Source organism: Mercenaria mercenaria, chromosome 4 (genome assembly GCF_021730395.1).
Source record: "Mercenaria mercenaria strain notata chromosome 4, MADL_Memer_1, whole genome shotgun sequence".
In the NCBI taxonomy this organism is placed as follows: domain Eukaryota; kingdom Metazoa; phylum Mollusca; class Bivalvia; order Venerida; family Veneridae; genus Mercenaria; species Mercenaria mercenaria.
In genome coordinates this window covers 76050458-76070239 of record NC_069364.1, presented here as the reverse complement: position 1 = coordinate 76070239, position 19782 = coordinate 76050458, and the positions used below count along the sequence as shown (strand labels likewise).

Sequence of the window (19782 nt, the reverse complement as noted above, 5' to 3'; positions counted from 1 at the left end):
TGCAGATATTGAATTGAAACTTCACATGTGCCTTCGAGGTTATAAAACTAGTTAAGAGCAGCAAGTCCCATAACTGATATGCATTTTGGTCAAATTATTCCCCCTTTTGAACTAAAACTCTTTTGATATTTAACCTTTTTGGGTAATATTTTCCTGCTTCTGGGACAATATTTCGAATAGTCGAGCTTGGCTGTCTTACGGACAGCTCTTGTTTATTAAAGGACCAGTCAAAATCCCTCCTGAACATTTTCAGTACATAAATTCATTCCATTAAACGGCTTTTTTTATTAAGCGACTAGTGGCCTCATTAATGTAGTCCCGACAGGTAAAATATCCGACAAAAGTATCTATTAAGCAACTGGGTACCAAAGTCCTGTTGGGCATTACTTCACCTGTGTAATTAGCTAGTATGTTTTGATGATGGTGATGATGGTGATGATATGATTCTATATAAGAGAGACAATGTACATTTATACATTTTATATGTATGTTGATAATAATACAGTAACAGTTAAAATAGCTTTTCCCTTCACATGACTGATATTAATTAAGGGACCACTTTTTAGCAGTACCTTGGGTGGTCTCTTAATACAATGTCAACTGTACTGAATACCAGTTATAAAATTATAAACTTCTTTAATTACACCTGCTTCATTAAAATATATCGGTTAATTTTTCATTCAATTGCTGGTCAGTCCCACTACTATATGAACAATTTAAATAAGATTAAATAATTAAAATAATATCTAGACATTTATTATATTCCTATGCATGTTCTTAACCTTTACCCAGCTAAATTTCTAAAATGGACTGGTCCATCATTCAATTTGGGAAATACCATTTATTATTCAAAGGGGTGTTAACTGAAAATTTACTGACTGAATAGCGAACAGTGCAGACCATGATCAGCCTGCACGGATGTGCAGCCTGATCTTGGTCTGCACTGGTCGCAAAGGCAAGATCAGTTGCCGCCAGCAGGCTAAAGGTTAATATGAATATTATAAATGAATGGAATTCATTGAATAACAAAAATGTTCTATAATGTGCAACAGTTGCCTAGAACTTATGAATTTTTATGCCCCCGAAGGGAGGCATATAGTTTTTGAACCGTCTGTCGGTCTGTCAATTCCGCAATTTTCGTGTCCGGTCCATATCTTTGTCATCGATGGATGGATTTTCAAATAACTTGGCATGAATGTGTACCACAGTAAGACGATGTGCAGTGCGCAAGACCCAGGTCCGTAGCTCAAAGGTCAAGGTCACACTTAGACGTTAAAGGATAGTGCATTGATGGGCGTGTCCGGTCCATATCTTTGTCATCGATGGAAGGATTTTCAAATAACTTGGCATGAATGTGTACCACAGTAAGACGACGTGCAGTGCGCAAGACCCAGGTCCGTAGCTCAAAGGTCAAGGTCACACTTAGACGTTAAAGGATAGTGCATTGATGGGCGTGTCCGGTCCATATCTTTGTCATCGATGGATGGATTTTCAAATAACTTGGCATGAATGTGTACCACAGTAAGATGACATGCAGTGCGCAAGACCCAGGTCCGTAGATCAAAGGTCAAGGTCACACTTAGACGTTAAAGGATAGTGCATTGATGGGCGTGTCCGGTCCATATCTTTGTCATCGATGGATGGATTTTCAAATAACTTGGCTTGAATGTGTACCACAATAAGACGACATGTCACACGCAAGACCCAGGTCCGTAGCTCAAAGGTCAAGGTCACACTTAGACGTTAAAGATCATTTTTCATGATAGTGCAATGATGGGCATGTACGGTCCATATCTTTGTCATTCACGCATGGATTTTAAAATAACTATGCATGAATGTGTGACACAGTAAGACGATGTGTCGCGCGCAAGACCCAGCTCCGTAGGTCAAAGGTCCTAAACTCTTAACATCGGCCATAACTATTCATTCAAAGTGCCATCGGGGGCATGTGTCATCCTACGGAGACAGCTCTTGTTTATCTTTAAAACTATAGAGGCATTAAATATTTGGCAGTTCAATGTCATTGGTTACATGGGGTGGAACATGTCTTTCTGTGTGAACCTTACTCTTGTTAACAGTCTGGATGAAAAACTTGAACATCTTCATTTAAATAGAGCTGATGTAATATGAACATATTATGTGGTAAAGGTCCAATACAGAAATAGGATTACAAATGTACTCAGAATGAAATTATTATTGCTCTTAGTGTACTACATGTATTTTTGGCGGAATTCCTGGTCTATCATGAAATTCAATCTAAATGAGCACAAAAATCTTTTATCTATTTTTTTTTCATGAATATTTGAATGCTACAAATTCATGTCCCCCAAGAACCTGTCATCCTGGTAAAAAAAACACAAAGGTTATGCCTACAAAATTATATCATACAAAAAAAATCATAAACAATAAAACAGTCACATCATTTCCCTATTGTTTACAGGATTGAACACATAAATGTCATTGTTAAATTCTATGCATAGAATCAAATTTTAACCCTTACCATGCTGGACATGACTGATTCTGCGTTTGCGACCAGTGCAGATCATGATCAGCCTGCACATCCATACAGTCTGATCATGATCTGCACTGTTCGCCATTCAGTCAGTATCTTTTCAGTATGCACCCCTTTTAACTGTTAATGGTTCTGTCCAATTTGAAAGATGGACTACTTTATTACAGAAATTTAACAGGATAAGGGTAAAATGATCCATGAGATCTGATCTTCACAGGATGCATCTGAACACATTATATCATAGCACTGAATATCTCATTAATAAATACGAATATTTTACTCCATCAAGCACCTTTTTTATACAAATAGTGGAAATTTTAAATGAAATTGTTTGAACAGGTATCAGCTAACAATTGTGAACACTCCCCGTAACACGTTAGAAGGCACTTTGGTCTTCTGGTCTGGTAGCTGACCCCCAACATATACCGCTATTTCACCTGAAAACAAAATTATTTACCATATACTTTCTTATTAAATAATTAATAAAAAACGCACCCCACCAGTCATTAGCATTACCAAGAAATGTTGTCTGTTTTTCCTTGCTCTTAAATTTCTAAAGATTGAGAAGCAAGTTCTACAACTTATATTTATCATTTCTGACACCTTATTCCTGATGGAATCCATCACCAGACGAGTATGAAGACATAATTACTAAATCTTTAGTATCTATCTAATGTTACTTAGATGCACTGGTGCCTGGACAGAGAGATTTCATCAAATAAAATACAGCTCTTCTCAGTTGGGTTATGGTAATAAAATTTACAGACAAGATCCTTGTCTAGGTATGACTACCTATTAGAATACTAGTATCAGCTAACTCTTACCAGGTTCTATAACGAAACCTTTCCCATCCACATACACAGCCATCTGTTCACTAAATATATCGACCCTTGCATTTACTGTCCAACCTTTATAGAACATGGTACGGTTAAAATGAACCAACTGGTATTTTGGAGTCACTACTGTTGCATTCAACCATGATATGTAGACCTGTGTTACCTATCATGTATAAAAAAAAACAAAAAACAAATATTATTTGATTATTTAATTTCTACTTTGTTTAAACTTCATGGGAGTAGCAATCTGATACCGTGTCAGCCGCTTTAACCCTTACCCTGCTAAATTTCTATAATTGAACGTGTCCATCTTCCAATGTGGACAGTACCATTAAGGGGTGCTTATCAAACAGATACTGGCTGAATAGCGAACAGTGCAGATCATGATCAGACAGATGTGCAGGCTGATCATGACTTACACTGGTCGCAAAGGCAAAACCAATCATATCCAGCACAGAAAGGGTTAACAAAATTAATGGTTACTGGTTCAAGCCTCTCTAGAATCTCAAGTATGCTGCTACAAATTAAACTGGATTTTTGAGGAAGCACATTCCAACTGAACAAAACTGTTGATTAATAACCCTTAGCCTGCTATATTTCTATAATGGACTGGTCCATCATTCAATTTGGGTAACATCATTTATTATTCGAAGGGGTGTTTACTGAAAAATTACTAAGTGAATAGCGAACAGTGCAGACCATGATCAGACTGCACAGATGTGCAGGCTGATCTTGGTCGGCACTGGTCGCAAAGGCGAAATACTTGCTGCCAGCAGGCTGAAGGTTAATTCAGTTTGCAGCTTTTACCGGCATATTTAATATATCTTATTAAAGCATATTGTGGAATGAAAGGAATATGTCAAAACCTTTTGTCAACCATGTATCTAGGTACATTTATGTTTTGGATAAAAAAATCATTAAGATCTAATAAAATAAACATTTATTTTTTTACTTACCTCCTCCCCAGCCTCATTTCCAACATTTGTTAAGACAAACCTCACTGTCAAATTTTGTCCCACTTTGACCTTTTCAGGTGAAAGTTCAAGGTCACTATACTGAAACTTTGTGTAAGACAGACCATAGCCAAATGGGTAGAGAGGGTCACCAGTGAAGTATCGATATGTATGATTAGTCATACTATAGTCAGTCATTGATGGTACCTAAAAGCAAAGGTCAAAGTCATTAATTTGTAAGTCAGTTCAGTGTTTCGTTTTGTTTGGTTAATTCAATAGCTAAGGCCATATTACAATTCCAGCTCATCTAAATGTTTGGAGAAGATAAATCCCTTTTCATAATAAATTAAAACATGGGACACCTTTACAAACCCACAGAGCTACCAGAAACCAGATGAATGGCTTCTATAATCCCAAAAATAAAGGAATTCATCTCTGCACAAAGTTTTCATTACACTGAAATTGATAAAACAACTATAAGGAAATATAATTACATCTTCATCAAACTTTCCCATCTTGGTAGTTATACGCATGTACTTTTATTTTAATATTTTTGGCATGTCTTTTACCCACTTTTCTATGAAAGGTCAGCTGAAAGTCATTTAAAGAAGTAAAATTCTGTACTTTACCTGTTCATCTGAAGAGTACCATGTAAAGGGCAGTCTGCCGGCTGGGTTGGCCTCGGGATGACTGTTGGTGAGGATATGGTAGAGTGCCACTCCCGTTGCTTGAGCTGGGAAGAAGCACTGCACTATGGCTGAAACTGCTGGTTTCTGTGCCTCTCTGATGTCCAGGGGACCAGCACTGAATAACAATAGGATGATCCTACTGCGAGCTGAAATGTATACTTAAATCAGCTAAGGTAGCCAGGAAGCAAACATGTATTATCACACCAACAGCACCTAGCAGCAACAGGAGATAATATAATACTCCTAAATAAGGACATGATACATGTAATACAATAGGGTTATTATAACAGTACATTGATCTGCATTGTTGCATTCCACCCAAGTGGATTTTGCCAGGTCTGGATCCCACGAGGCACATGCACAGAGTGTGATCTTGGCAGGTAAAATCCACGAAAGCCAAATGCAGATCAAGGTATGATTTTAATATCCCTTTTATTATATACATACTGGTATACCTAAATTTAGTGTTATATCGGCCAAAATTTACTACACTGTTAATTGAATAATACTGAAAACTCAACTGAAACAGTGAAATTTTTGATACATGGAACGTCGAGATGCCATCATTACGTCATATCGATGGGAGTTCAATACAAAGTTTTGTATTCGTAAGTGAAATACTTACTGTATTTCAGACAGAAAATTCAAAGGTATGTAATAAAATAGGTTGTTATAACAGTACCTTAATCTGAAATGTTGTATTCAGCTCAAGTGGATTTTGTTAGGCCTGGATCCCATGAGATGTAAGTAAGTAAGTAACGACTTTATTTATAGTGGATGACATATTTGGCAGAGCCAATTTACTGTATGGTCCACAAGATGCTCACACACAGCATGACCATGTCTGGTAAAATCCACAACAGCCAACTGCATCATTGTAGATCAAGCTACTGCTTTAATGACCTTTTTATGATATACATATACCTATTTCTAGTGCTATATCAGCCAAAACAGGCTATAATTTTAGACAAACAAGGCTGTAACTTGTTTAATTGTGAACTGTTTGATTCAAGGAACGCAAAGATGCCATCATTACGTCATTTCTGACATCATATTTGAAGCCACAACTAAAAGAAGTAGTCCTAACATTAAATATTTGTCATATCTGATGGGAGTTGAATACAGGGTTTTGCATTCATTAGTGGAATACAAGCTATATTTCAGACAGAAAGAAGGTATATGATAAATGAGCCATGCCATCAGAAAACCAACATAGTGCAGTTGCATCCAGTCTGGTCAGGATCCATGCTGTTCGCTTACAGTTCCTCTAATTGCAATAGGCTTTGAAAGCGAACAGCACAGATCCTGACCAGACTGCGCGGATACGCAGCCTGGTCTACATCTATGCTGGTCGCAAATGCACTATGTTGGTTTTCTCATGGTGCAGCTCAAATATTCAAAACAGTACTGTGCTATGAATTGCAGTATGATAAAGCTTTAAGTGTAGTTGTATCTAGTGAACACATTTATTCATAATGCCCTACCATATAACATGGCATCTTTCAACAGTTGTGGCTGGTTTCCTGGTAACAACATGTCCCTTCTGTCAAAATTCTCTCGCTCTACTGCAGGACCTAGAAAACAACACATAACCTATAAGTGTACATGTACATCAATATTCCCACAAGTCAATCTATTAAAGAATCACATTCTAACACAAGTTTATCCAATGAAAGTCATGTTCTTGCATCAAATCCACATGAAAATGGGACAAATATGAGAATTAATAGAAAAAAGAATAAAATTTACTATTGAAAGCTACTCAGACTGCTACAGCTATAAGTGGTAGTAGTTCAATGTAATGTCATCAAATGAGACATAAACCTTTCAAGAAAACATACTGTAAAAACATGTATTTTTGCTGGGTCAAAATTTCAAGAATTTGAAATTTCGAGTATGTTCACAAGATTTAATATTTGCAAAATTGTAAAAATGGTATCCTACTAGAATTTGAATTATACTAAATAAATGGTGAATACTTACGCGAGGATTAATTTTTGCGGTATGTATGGCCTTGCGAATATAGTGAAATCTAAACCCTTGTGAAAATTTCTGCTTTTACAGTATAAGTAGGAGCTTAGTCAGAAACATTCAGGAGAACTGAAGTGTAGTGTAAATATTTTGACTGAGCATGCAAAATAGGCAAAGGAAACTGAGGAGTCTCCCTGTTGTCTGTATTCTTTAATATCCAAGGAATATGACACTCTTTTGTGAATTTGTGTCTATGAACTTAAATGACTTCACAGTAAGTTGAAGGTCTTGAATAAAAACAACTTTTTGAGAGGGCTTGTAGCCCGTTATAAAATATGAAAGCAAAAGGACAGATACTATAACAAAAGTACATTCCATTCACAAACTTACAATGTGAAAAATTTACTCACCAGTTCCAAGGCACAAGACCACTAAATCTGCATCCTGAACAGCAGATATCACAGCTTTCTGATCATAATCTACACACCATGTATTTTTACATCCAGACACATTGACCACCTTATCACCAAGACCTGCCAGGCCTGAGCTTACTGTGGACGTATATTTCAGGTCTACATCTGGTCCATAATCGCCCATCTGTTGTACAGGATTGTCAGCGAATGGACCTACAATCTGTATCAACGTCTATTCCTTTTGATATAGTTTTATGTGTGTCTTCATGTTAACTACAACTGTTCAGGATAACAATGAAATACATTAATGAAGGCCTCTCTAATGACATAACAGTACTTGTTCATATGAAGAAGTTTTAACATATGAAATACTATTTTAACATATTTCCGACTCATAATCATTATTTTGTTTGCTACGATACAAGAAAACTTACAGCTACTTTTCTGAATACTGGTTTTATGGGTAAAACCCCATCATTCTTGAGCAGGACAAATGACTGCATTGCAGCCAGGGTAGATAACTCTCTATGAGGTACACTCTGTATAACAGACAGGTCAAGGTCATTGTAAGGGTTCATTCCAGGGGGGTCAAACTCTCCCAGTTTCATCCTTGTAAGGAATAATGGCTTCACTCTATCTACAATTGTTTTCTGAAATGAGACAAAAAATTCTGGTTTTATCAAAATTGATAAATTAACATTTATATATTTTTATGATTCTCTTACACAAACAAGAGTGAGTCATGATTACCTCCTATATTTGAATTTTTTGTCTTAGAAAGAAAAATGGTGAACATTCCTCCTAAAAATGTATGACAGAATAATGTTAAAAAGGCCAAAACATGGGTATAACAAACAAAAAATCACACAAAAAACTCTTGACCATATGCACATGTCCACTTGATGTTGATAATAATATCAAACTAGAAATTGCTTTCGTAAAAAAGCACATGTCTCCCCCAATGCAAAGTCATATAGGCAAGAAGTCAATAGGGGTCAGGAGCGAAAGTCAAAGAGACACTGATGGTTGGCTGCATTTGGGATCATCTACTTGGCATGTCCAGTCATCCCGCTAAATTTCAACACTATTGGCCTAGTGGTTCTCAAGTCACTGTTCAGGATCCTGTGACCTTGACCTTTGACCAAGTGACCTCAAAATAAATAGGGGTCATCTACTCTGCATGTCCAATCATCCTATTAAGTTTCAACATTCTAGGTCAAGTGGTTCTCAAGTTATTCTCCAGAAATGATTTTACATGACCAGGCCCCTGTGACCTTGACCTTTAATAGTCTGACCCCAAAATCAAAAGGGATCATATACTCTGCATGTTCAATCATCCTATGAAGTTTCAACATTCTGGGTCAAGTGGTTCTCAAGTTATTGATCGGAAATTGTTTTCCATGTTCAGGCTCCTGTGGCCTTGACCTTTGATCAAGTGACCTCAAAATCAATAGGGGTCATCTACTCTACATGTCAAATCATCCTATTAAGTTTCAACATTCTGGATCAAGAGGTTCATAAGTTATTGATCAGAAATGGTTATCAATGTTCAGGCCCCTGTGACCTTGATCTTTAAGGGAGTGACCCCAAAAACAATAGGGGTCATTTATTCTGCATGAGCAATCATCCTATGTAGTTTCAATATTCTGAGTCGAGTGGTTCTCAAGTTACTGACCGGAAATGGTTTTCAATGTTCAGGCCCCTGTGACCTTGACCTTTAACGGAGTGACTCCAAAATCAATAGGGGTCATCTTCTTTGCATGTACAATCATCCTATGAAGTTTCAACATTCTGGGTCAAGTGGTACTCAAGTTATTGATCGGAAACGGTTTTCAATGTTCAGGCCCCTGTGACCTTGACCTTTGATGGAGTGACCCCAAAAACAAGAGGGGTCATCTACTCTACATGACCAATCATCCTATGAAGTTTCAACATTCTGGGTCAAGTGGTTCTCTAGTTATTAATTGGAAATTGTTTTCAATGTTCAGGCCAGTGACCTTGACCTTTGACGGAGTGACCCCAAAAACAATAAGGGTCATCTACTCTTCATGACCAATCATCCTATGAAGTTTCAACATTCTTGGTCAGTGGTTCTCTAGTTATTGATTGGAAATGGTTTTCAATGTTCATGCCCCTGTGACCTTGACCTTTGAAGGAGTGATCCCAAAACCAATAGGGGTCATCTACTCTTCATGACCAATCATCCTATGAAGTTTCAACATTCTGGGTCAAGTGGTTCTCTAGTTATTGATCAGAAATGGTTTTCAATGTTCAGGCCCCTGTGACCTTGACCATTGACGGAGTGACCCCAAAAACAATATGGGTCATCTACTCCAGCAGCCCTACAACCCTATGAAGTTTGAAGGTTCTAGGTCAAATGGTTCTCCAGTTATTGATTGGAAATGAAGTGTGACATAGGGACGGACGGACAGACAGACGGAAGGACGGACGGACAGACAGGGCAAAAACAATATGAGACATAATTACACTCAGAGAGTGGATGGTGTAAGTGAAAAGAGTACACAAGTTAATGCGACAGATGGAACAAAAGATGGAATGACTGACAGGCACTTGGAACACTATCTGTAAACTGAGTCTTTTAAGCTAGGAGCGTCATAAAATATTTAGCAGTGTATATAATTAATGGTCCATACCATCAGTAACACAGTATACCCCTATCACTAGACTTCCCAACCAAAGTGGAATAGAAATTATATAAACAAACATTATAATGTAAACAAGGATTCAACAATGCAATTTTTGTCCTAAGAAACTTTTTAAGACACATGAATAATACTAATGTAGATTCACTTTTTTTTAAATTACAAAATTCAGTTATTATTAGAATCACAATTTAATGAACCTTAGAAAGTTTGCCATCAGCTACAGCATACTTCAGCCAATCAAAAGCTCCCCTAGCATAGTTCCCAGCATGCAGTTCAAGGTTAAGCCCTGCCTTCACACAGGCAACTGCTGCATCTGTAATATTCTCTATGTAGTGATGGTTGATTATCAGAAATTCAACAGCCCCTGTATAAATAGAAGATTTTAATGAATATTATATTCTATCTATAATCATTTTCTTAATACCATATATTCCTTTAATGATGTCACCAGGGGCATTACATTCTCTAAAGGCAGGGGGCTGTTTATAATGATGTGCAACAGATATGTCTTTTCAGTAAAGTAAACTATAAAACAAAATAAATCAATGAATTTTAACAATCATAACACCCCTATAGTTACTGTATTGGTATTCACTAATCACCTTAATTATTTTCTACATTTATTTATTAGGGGGAGGACTGTTATCGGGGAATATATGGTACAAGTCACTCTACTGTTTTAAAAATATAACATTTAAGCATTTTTTAACTTTTTAAATTGCATCTTATCAGAATATCAACCAGAAAGTTACTTAAGAATAATTACAGCTCAACTGATATACTAAATCTACAAAACTCGATGCCACCTGAACTGAATTATTTTACATTAGTTTGCAGTATGTACAAGTTCACTAAAGAGTAATGCGTTTCCGTTAGTATGGCCAGTGCCTTTGAAACCTATAAAAAACACATAAGACCATAACTCCTTATAAAACAAGTACATTGTATGTCCAGATAATATTCACATGTTCACATGATGGTACATTTCTTTAAGTTTGGAAAGCTCTAAGAGAGTTATTCAGACAATTCTTTCATTTCAATGGTACCACATCAAGCCTTTTTGTAAATTTTCAAAGGGCCACAACTCCCAAATAAGGAAAGCATGTATCAGAACTGACAATATGGATAATTCCCTTGTCCTCTCTAAGCTCAGATAGTCATATACACAGAAATATTAAGTCCCATAACTCTGATGGAATAAACAGATTTACAGTAATGCATTACTTTCCTAGTTACACAAGTACAATTCATCGGCTCTAATGGTCAAGGCAGAAACTATATACTCTGCACTCCCCAGTCCATCCCTTCCCAATGTCAAGATCCAAATATTTGAATAAAAAATGTTTTATCTAAAAAGACTAGTTCTAAGTCCAGTTAATTATAACATTTTAATTTTCATTTTGACAGAATACTAGGTTAACCATTCAGCTGTATAAATCTGTTTAATCTATAGCTTGCTGGTGGCAAGTGGTTCTGCCTTTGAGACCAGTGCAGACCAAGATCAGCCTGCACAAACCATTGTCTGCACTGTTCCCTCCCTATTCAGTGACAGTAAAATTTTCATGGAAGACCTCTTTGAATAATAAATGGTATTGCCAAAATTGAATGATCAACTGGTCCATCTTAGAAATTTAGCAGGCTAAAGGTTAATCTAACTAAAGAAAAAAAAATTGGAGAAACTAGCTGGACAGGTGAAAAGACAACTTTTACACATAAACCTGAGTCACTGATGACAAATCCTGGGAAATTCCATTCTGTCCTGAGAACATCAGTCAATAGCATTTTGTTGGCACATGCTGGAATACCATTTACACTGTGAAGGAAAATATCAAAAGTTTCAAGTTTAGGCACTGTTGCATTTCAAAAATATATCTGGACTGTTTTTAAAATAATTGTTCAAACTGAAAGCCCTTAAATAACTAATATTACCCATAATGTAAAAATATGCAAACAGTTGAAACTGAATTTATTTGTGCATTAAGTTTACTGAAATTTTCTCTAAGTTTCTAAAAAATCTCAGTTTTGCTTTGACAGGCAATTAACTTTGGTTTCAGGATATAAGGTTATAGAACAGAAGTTGGAGACCGGTCTTAACACTCCAGGTCCTGGGTCCATATTCAACAACATTTTATGTCTGACACTAAGATTTAAGAACTTATCATAATTTTTTCTACAACATATGCATGCCGCTGAAATGTTGTTGCTCCATTATTAGTTTCAGAATGAAGATTCCTGCAAAGTTTCATTGCAATCTACGTATTACTTGACAATTCCATACCAAAATGAAGCATTTTAGAGTTCCAGACTTTGAGGAAAACAGGCCCAGCATCTGATTGGTTGCTTCTGAGCATAAATTTGAAATTGACAAAATTTAATGGCAAGGCTGTATTCTGCTACAGATCTTAAAGTTAAGTTTATTATCCTTAGACCCTGAATTTCGAACTTTTCTTCCCTGCACAACACTACTTTGATTAGTAAATTATCCGGGCATTTCATTATCATTATTTATCTATTTTGATAGGTATTTAAACTGAACAACAACTCAACAGGAAAATGTTAATCATGACTAATAAATCTTTACTTGTAAATATAACAATGTTTTTTTTATAAAATAAAATAATAAAGTATAAAAAATAATCATTACCATGTGTGATTTACATACTGTGATTCCTTTGAGACAAATTTCCATGGATTTTATGATAAAGCTAAACCCCAAATGACAGAGTTTTTACTGGTACAAAGTGGTGATAGGGCCCAAGCCTGTGATTTGGGGGAAAATGCTTGGACTTTGGGGACAGGGGAATACATAAAACCTTTTCTGAAGGGAAAAGGCCTATAAAAATGGCCCCTACTGTAGAAGAAAAAAGCACTTAATGAAACAAGAGCTGTCAGTGGACAGCGCGCTCCACTATTTTCAGTTCTTAATATAAGCAATGAGTAAAACTTTAACATTACAATAAGCATATTCTAAGTCGAAAAGGGGCCATAATTCAGTCAAAATGCTTGATAGAGTTGCCTCCTCCTTTTTACAGACTGGGGTCATGATGGTAAACAAGTATGCAAAATATGAAAGCAATAGCTCAATGGACTTTGAAAATATTTGGGGTGGTACGCAAACTTTAACATTTGTGTGACGCTCACGCTCAAGCTGACGGTCATGCCAACACCGGGGCGAGTAGGATAGCTCCCCTTTTCTTCAAATAGTCGAGCTAAAAAACGAAATTCTCATTTCATTACTTTTTGTCAAATTGAAAGATCCATGAATTCACATTTTCACCATTACAATTTAGAAATTCATGATATTCATGTCCCCAAGCAAAGCTGTTTTGTCCAAAACCACAGAAATTTATGCCAAAGAAATGAAATAACCTGACCAAAATAAACTGTTTGTCATTGGTATAAAGATATCAATGCAAAAACTTGGGAAGAGACTGCTAGATGCATGTCTCCACCAGAACAAGATGCTGACCATGATTTACATAAATTTCTTTGTGACATTCAAAGTGTTTGGTTGCAATCTGTATTAGACATTTAAGCTAGTCCCTCACAGTCTGGGTGACAATTCAGCATGTTCATATCCACCAAGTTTGGCACAGAATGTTTATATGACACTGAAACATAGTAAAGTGAGTGAAAATAAGTGTTAAATATTGGTAAAAAAGCAGGAAAATGTGGATTTTCTTCATAATTTTAAAAGCGTTGCAATGGTTAACTCCATTCTGTGAAATCTGTTTAGTAATTTATTTGGGTATCTTTAAAATATCATAATATAACTTTGTATCACTGGTCATTTTCGCATTACCCACATTTTTTATATTTTTCACTGAGTCAATTTAAACAGTTCATCATTTAATCATTACCTATTATAACTACACATTATTCCAAGGGCTCCACTTTGAATACACTGCTTGAACTGTGGTAGATAGGTCATGTACAGATCTTGTTTTTGTACCTGGATTAGAAAATTTATATCTAAAAATACAAACTGATTCTTAAAAGCACAAACAGCCACATTTCAATTTCTGTATCTATATATAAACGGACAAGCATGATACAAATAGCTGAAATCTATCTTTGTATAAATGGTGCAATGTAAAATCCATAGTAATCACAGGGAACTAATTTTCTTGGCCAAAAGCAAGAAAGTTCATGTGCACACAATTAAATGATTTCATACCATATGATACAAATAGCATGTATGTGCTATTTACTACATAACAGATAATCTTTTTTCTTTTTCTTTCACAATTTACTATCACAGCCACACCTTTCCCTACTTCTGATGACTGTGACATCATCTAATTTTGTGGGCATGAAATTTTGTCAAAAAAGTAGTGTTGTTGGGGACTTGAATTTGTGGTTATTGAACTGTACAAATAAAATAAAAGGCTGCTGGAAGTTTATGTTTGTTGGGGTTTAATTTTGTGAAATCCATGAAAATAAGCCAATATAAATATTAATTCAATGCTACACGGACAACGGTCTGAATACAGACTACCACAAATATTCCCAACCCCCATTTTTATATTGTTTGGGAACTTCCTACAAACTTATACAAGTACTTGGAACTAAAATGGTTAAACAAAAGACATTTAAATATTGAAATATACTCGGAGGGGGGGGGGGGGTTACCTTAGCATTAAAGCTGAGCCTTGACTGAGGGAGATCCTCTGGTCCTCCATAAGCATCAAAATGTTTACATACTGCATTTGCTCGATAATAGCGAGAGTTGTTCCCTATCAATCCTGTGACAAACTGTTTGGCTAGAATCCCCGTCAGATAGGGGTCCTCTCCATAAGTCTCCTGAAATTATTTAGCATACACAATTTGTTACACGTGATAAATGAAACAAGATTTTATCAGGTAACATTTACTATGATGAGACACTGCTCATTAGATAAGAACAGTATTTCATCCTCCATTTCAAGTTTGAATTAACTTTACGTAGTTTTTAGACATGTCAAAATACTTTCAAGCAGTTTTTACTCATGATTTTGAGAACAAGACACATTACCATACAGGATATATTCATCAAATAATCAAGGCCTTTGAGTGGTTTGTGGCTTGATTTATCACAGTTCAGAGTTCAGATGCATTGGAACCATCAGGGTTTTAGCCCAAGTGGTTAAATATCTAAGCATCTCAACGATGAACCCTTGTAAGTTACACGTTAAACCACAAGAAGACCTTGACTGTTTCCATTCTTACATGCTCACTGAAATATTTTGATAACTAGAAATGTGTCCATGGGACACAGATGCCCCCACTAAGGACAAAGGACATGACATGACAAAGGACACAGATCAACTTTGGGGAAACAATATGTTGCTATTTAAAGAAAAATGCAAAAAATAACCCTCATTTCTCTTCGTAATGACTGTAGGTAAAATATTTTCGGAGCTATGCGCGACAAAACATTAAAATGACAATTTTTCCTAGGTCAGGGGCATAACTCCTACAATACTGAATGAACCCGGACACGAAACCCCAGGTGCACAACTGCACATGCTGACCAACATTCCTGTAAACTTTGGTGACTCTAGGTCAAATACTTTGGGAGCTACGCGCAACACAACATTAAAATGACCAATTTTTAACTAAGTCAGGGGCCATAACTCCTACACGACTGAATGAATCCGGACGCGAAACCCCAGGTGCACAACTGCACATGCTGACCAACATTCCTGTAAACTTTGGTGACTCTAGGTCAAATACTTTTGGAGCTACGTGGGACACAACATTAAGATGACAAATTTTTTTACTAAGTCAGGGGCATAACTCCTACACGACTGAATGAATCTGGACGCGAAATCCCAGGTACACAACTACACAGTCATGCTGACCAACATTCCTGTAAAGTTTTGTGACTCTATATCAATTACTTTTGGAGCTAGGCGTGACACAACACTAAAATGACTAATTTTTACAAAGTCAGGGGCCATAACTCCTACATGTCTGAATGAATCCTGACGCGAAACCCCAGGTGCACAACTACACATGCTGACCAACATTCCTGTAAAGTTTTGTGACTCTACGTCAAATACTTTTGGAGTTAGGTGCGACACAACATTCAGACGGACAAGGGCAAATCTATGTGCCCCCCCACAAAGTGGGGGCATAAAAATCATGCTGGACTTCATTTATTTAGGTAGTAACAGGACATCATGCGACAATTTAATGTCATAATTGACGTCATAATGCTCTTTTACTGGTCTGTTCATCAAAGAATATTCAGAGCTTAACCTTTTTCTTTGTTTAACTGGGAATCAAATTGAGTCATGTTAGTACGGTGTTCCGTTACGGCCAGCGCTTGCTCCCTGTGAACCCGAAGCGTGAAGGTATGATGGCGAAGCGCGACAGTGACAACATGACAGTGCGATAGTGAAGCGCAACATTACAATGGTGACAGTCCGTCGTACTGTTGTGCTTCGCCATCGTATTGTTGCGCTTCACCACCGTAGTGTCGCACTTCGCCATCGCACTGTCGCGCTTCACCATCATAGTATCACCATTGTACTTTCGCGCTTCGCCATCGTACTGTCGCGCTTCGCCGTAGCACTTCACCATTGTAGTGTCACCATCGCACTGTCACGCCTCGCCATCGTACTGTCGGGCTTCACCATTGTACTGTCATGCTTCGCCATTGCACTGTCGTGCTTCACCATCATAGTGTCACCATCATACTGTCACGCTTCGCCAGCATACTGTCGCGCTTCACCAACTTTTCTCTGTTTACTTAAGGGCCGACTTTAATGTACAGAATTGTACGGTCAGACGGAGGGACGTGCTTTGGATATACTTACTAATAATCTTGTTTAACATAAATCTACATTTTTATCCAATACGTTTCTTCAATTAAAACTTTAGGGTCAGTGGTAAAAAGACAGGGTCAGTCGGGTAAGCGGAAACAAACAACTGTATTCTAGACCTAGTTAACACTTTTGCATACTGAAATATACCCAAAAGCTTTATAAGCAAAATTTATACAACAGTGTATTTTTATTATTTTTAACTGACAATATAATATTATATATACTTTTAACGTTTCATGGCTTGAAATATATGAGCTGATTAAACAACATTTTGACACAAAACAATTAATAACATGTAAATACATTATCATTTATTTTTCCACTGACAGGTTAAATTTGAATACAATGTTATTTTGTTCATAAATAACACTTGGTTGGGTGATATTCGTTTTTATTATCCCCCAAGTAAACAAAGTAAAATAGCCATAGATCAACGGAGCCTATTTTGGAATAATGTATTTCAAACGATATTAAGGTATGATATTTTTTTTAATATTACCATGCCAGATGATATTCATTTGAGTGACACTCTGCCGGGGAATTTTCATTTGAATAACATCAGGTCTGCTGATATTCATTTCAATAATACCCGTGCCGAAAAGCGTTCCAATCATTTGATCATTGGACAGAGTTGACAATACTATACAATACAGAGTTTAATTAAAGTCACCCTTTAAGAAAACAGAGAAAAGATAGTGAAAGGCGACAGAACGATGGCGAAGCGCAACAGTACAATGGTGAAGCGCAACAGTACGATGGCAAAGCGCGACAGTACGATGGTGACACTACGATGGTGAAGCGCGACAGTGCGATGGCAAAGCGCGACAGAACGATGCTGACACTACGATGGTGAAGCGCAACAATGCGATGGCGAAGCGCGACACTACGATGGTGAAGCGCAGCAGTACGATGGCGAAGCACAACAGTACGACAGACTGTCACCATCGTAGTGTCTTGTTTCGCCATCGTACTGTCATGCTTCGCCATCGCACTGTCATGTTGTCACCATCGTAGTGTCGCGCTTTGCCATCGTACTGTCGTGCTTCGCCATCGTACCGTCGTACCTTCGCGCTTCGTGTTCACAGGGAGCAAGCGCTGGCCCTAACGGAACATCGTATGTTAGAATTCTAGTTTTAATGTACATGCTTATAGTAAATAAATATAATATTATATTTAAATCCTGGACCAATGATACAAACACTGAAAAATATTTTACATTTACCCTTTGTCAAAATTATTCATTTATAATATACATGCTATAAATGGTACGTTTTGCAATATGATCAAATATATGCTGAAAAATTTTCATGTCTTACAGTCTAAAAACATTGTTATGAAATGTTCTACAAAATGCTAACTTGCAGCTGCCTTTGATTTGGTGCTAAGTTTTCTTTCATTAAGTTTCTGTGATATAATGCAATAGTGGCAGAGTTAAATTTATATTGCTGTAAAAACAACTTAACTGAACTGACCTGATTTCTTCCCCAAAGTGGATGCCTCATTATATTTATAACTGGACTAAAACAATTTAGTCCAGTATGACCCTTAAAAATTCCTCTTCTGACAAAGTCATTATTCTTCGCTCTCACTTCAGTTGATATAGCACTTGCAACCATTTTCATCAAATCCGGACTGTAAGGTAATATATTGATAAGTTTGTATAAATAAAGTTGGTTGGTGTTAAATAAGTTAAATAAGTTAACACAGGGTGTTCAAAATCAGAGCTGAAAAACTCTCTAGTATCTTTCTAAATTACAGATTTCACAACATGTACATTATTCATTTACCATTTTAACCTTTACCCTGCTAAGTTTTTAAAATGGACTGGTTCATTATTCAATTTGGGCAGTACCACTTACTATTCAAAGGGGTGTTCACTGAAAATTAACGGACAGATTAGTAAACAGTGCAGGCACTGGTCACAAAGGCAAAATCATCACTTTAAGGTTACGCCAGCATCACTACCACTACAACAGTCCAACATCATTATGGCTTTCTTATATCAAACATAATTAATCAATACAACTCAAGATAACAGGTTTAATATTTTGACTGTAGGCACAAGAGTTTCCAAAGGAAGAGCTACATCTATAGTCTACAGGTATCCTGATTTTTAAAAAGGAAGTTTATAAAATACACGTGAAATGGTGCAATCAAGCAAATTTTAATTTTGATACTGAACAATAATTCTATGGTTCAAATGAAAAACTTTTCATGACATGTTACTAGCTTTTATTGTTTTTCTGACATTTATTTGGCCACTGATGCAATTTAATTAGTGGAACTGGCAACCATTATCTACAAATATATTTCATTACAGGTCTTCTACAAAATTTCACTTTTAATGGGGAGAAAATTCAAAGATAAACAGGTATGGAGCAAGCAACCAGTGTCTACCGTAACTCAGGTAAATCAAATTCTTTGTATTCTATTGAACAAAGTAACACAGTGGTTTTGTTTACATCTTACTTGAAAGTAGCTGCAAGACCAATCGAAAGAGGAAACGATGTAGAATTTCCAGAAACGTCGCCATGAATACATTCTGTACCCCAGGAATATTTTCCTATACCTAGATGTGGAATTGGGGGTACTGGTGAGCCGTCCCCACCTCCACCACCATGTGACATCTGTCCTAGAAGTTCTGACAAGTTAAGCCGTGACACCAGGTCCTCCACCCTGGTCTCGATAGGAAGTGAAACATTTCTAAAAGGAAACTCGGAAGCGCATTCTTTTGTTAGCAAAATCAAAACTGAACAAATATATATCGAAATCATTTCTATTATCAATGTGACATTTATCAAATGGCGAGATTACAGCTGTTAATTGGGTAACTGTTAATTGATTAAATTTGATTTTTTGTTATTTGTATCCGCCATTTTTGAACATTGTTTGGTCACATGACTGTCACGTGAAATATAACGAAAACCGGT

The 19782-nt window shown here is 36.6% G+C and overlaps 1 protein-coding gene across 1 annotated transcript; it reads right to left on the bottom strand.

Annotated features, from left to right (window-relative positions):
* Positions 1-465: 465 nt before the first annotated feature.
* On the bottom strand, positions 466-19737 carry LOC123552173 (uncharacterized). Its single transcript, XM_045341616.2, has 13 exons — positions 19322-19737; positions 18325-18484; positions 14673-14843; positions 13901-13992; positions 11759-11853; positions 10238-10404; positions 7809-8024; positions 7372-7594; positions 6475-6564; positions 4931-5136; positions 4305-4508; positions 3337-3511; positions 466-2949 (listed from the first exon to the last, which is right to left on the bottom strand). Exons 1-13 carry the CDS (start codon positions 19624-19626, stop codon positions 2855-2857), a joined length of 2199 nt encoding a protein of 732 aa, XP_045197551.2. The 5' UTR covers positions 19627-19737; the 3' UTR covers positions 466-2854.
* Positions 19738-19782: the final 45 nt, after the last annotated feature.

What these genes read in the sequence shown, in the direction of transcription:
- LOC123552173 (XM_045341616.2), bottom strand. Translation starts at nt 19,626, where the DNA reads ATGATTTCGATATATATTTGTTCAGTTTTGATTTTGCTAACAAAAGAA. An exon ending in GGTACTCTTCAGATGAACAG is followed by an intron (nt 4,509 to 4,930) that starts GTAAAGTACAGA and finishes CTTTGCTTTTAG; the next exon opens with GTACCATCAATGACTGACTA. An exon ending in GAAATGAGGCTGGGGAGGAG is followed by an intron (nt 3,512 to 4,304) that starts GTAAGTAAAAAA and finishes TATACATGATAG; the next exon opens with GTAACACAGGTCTACATATC.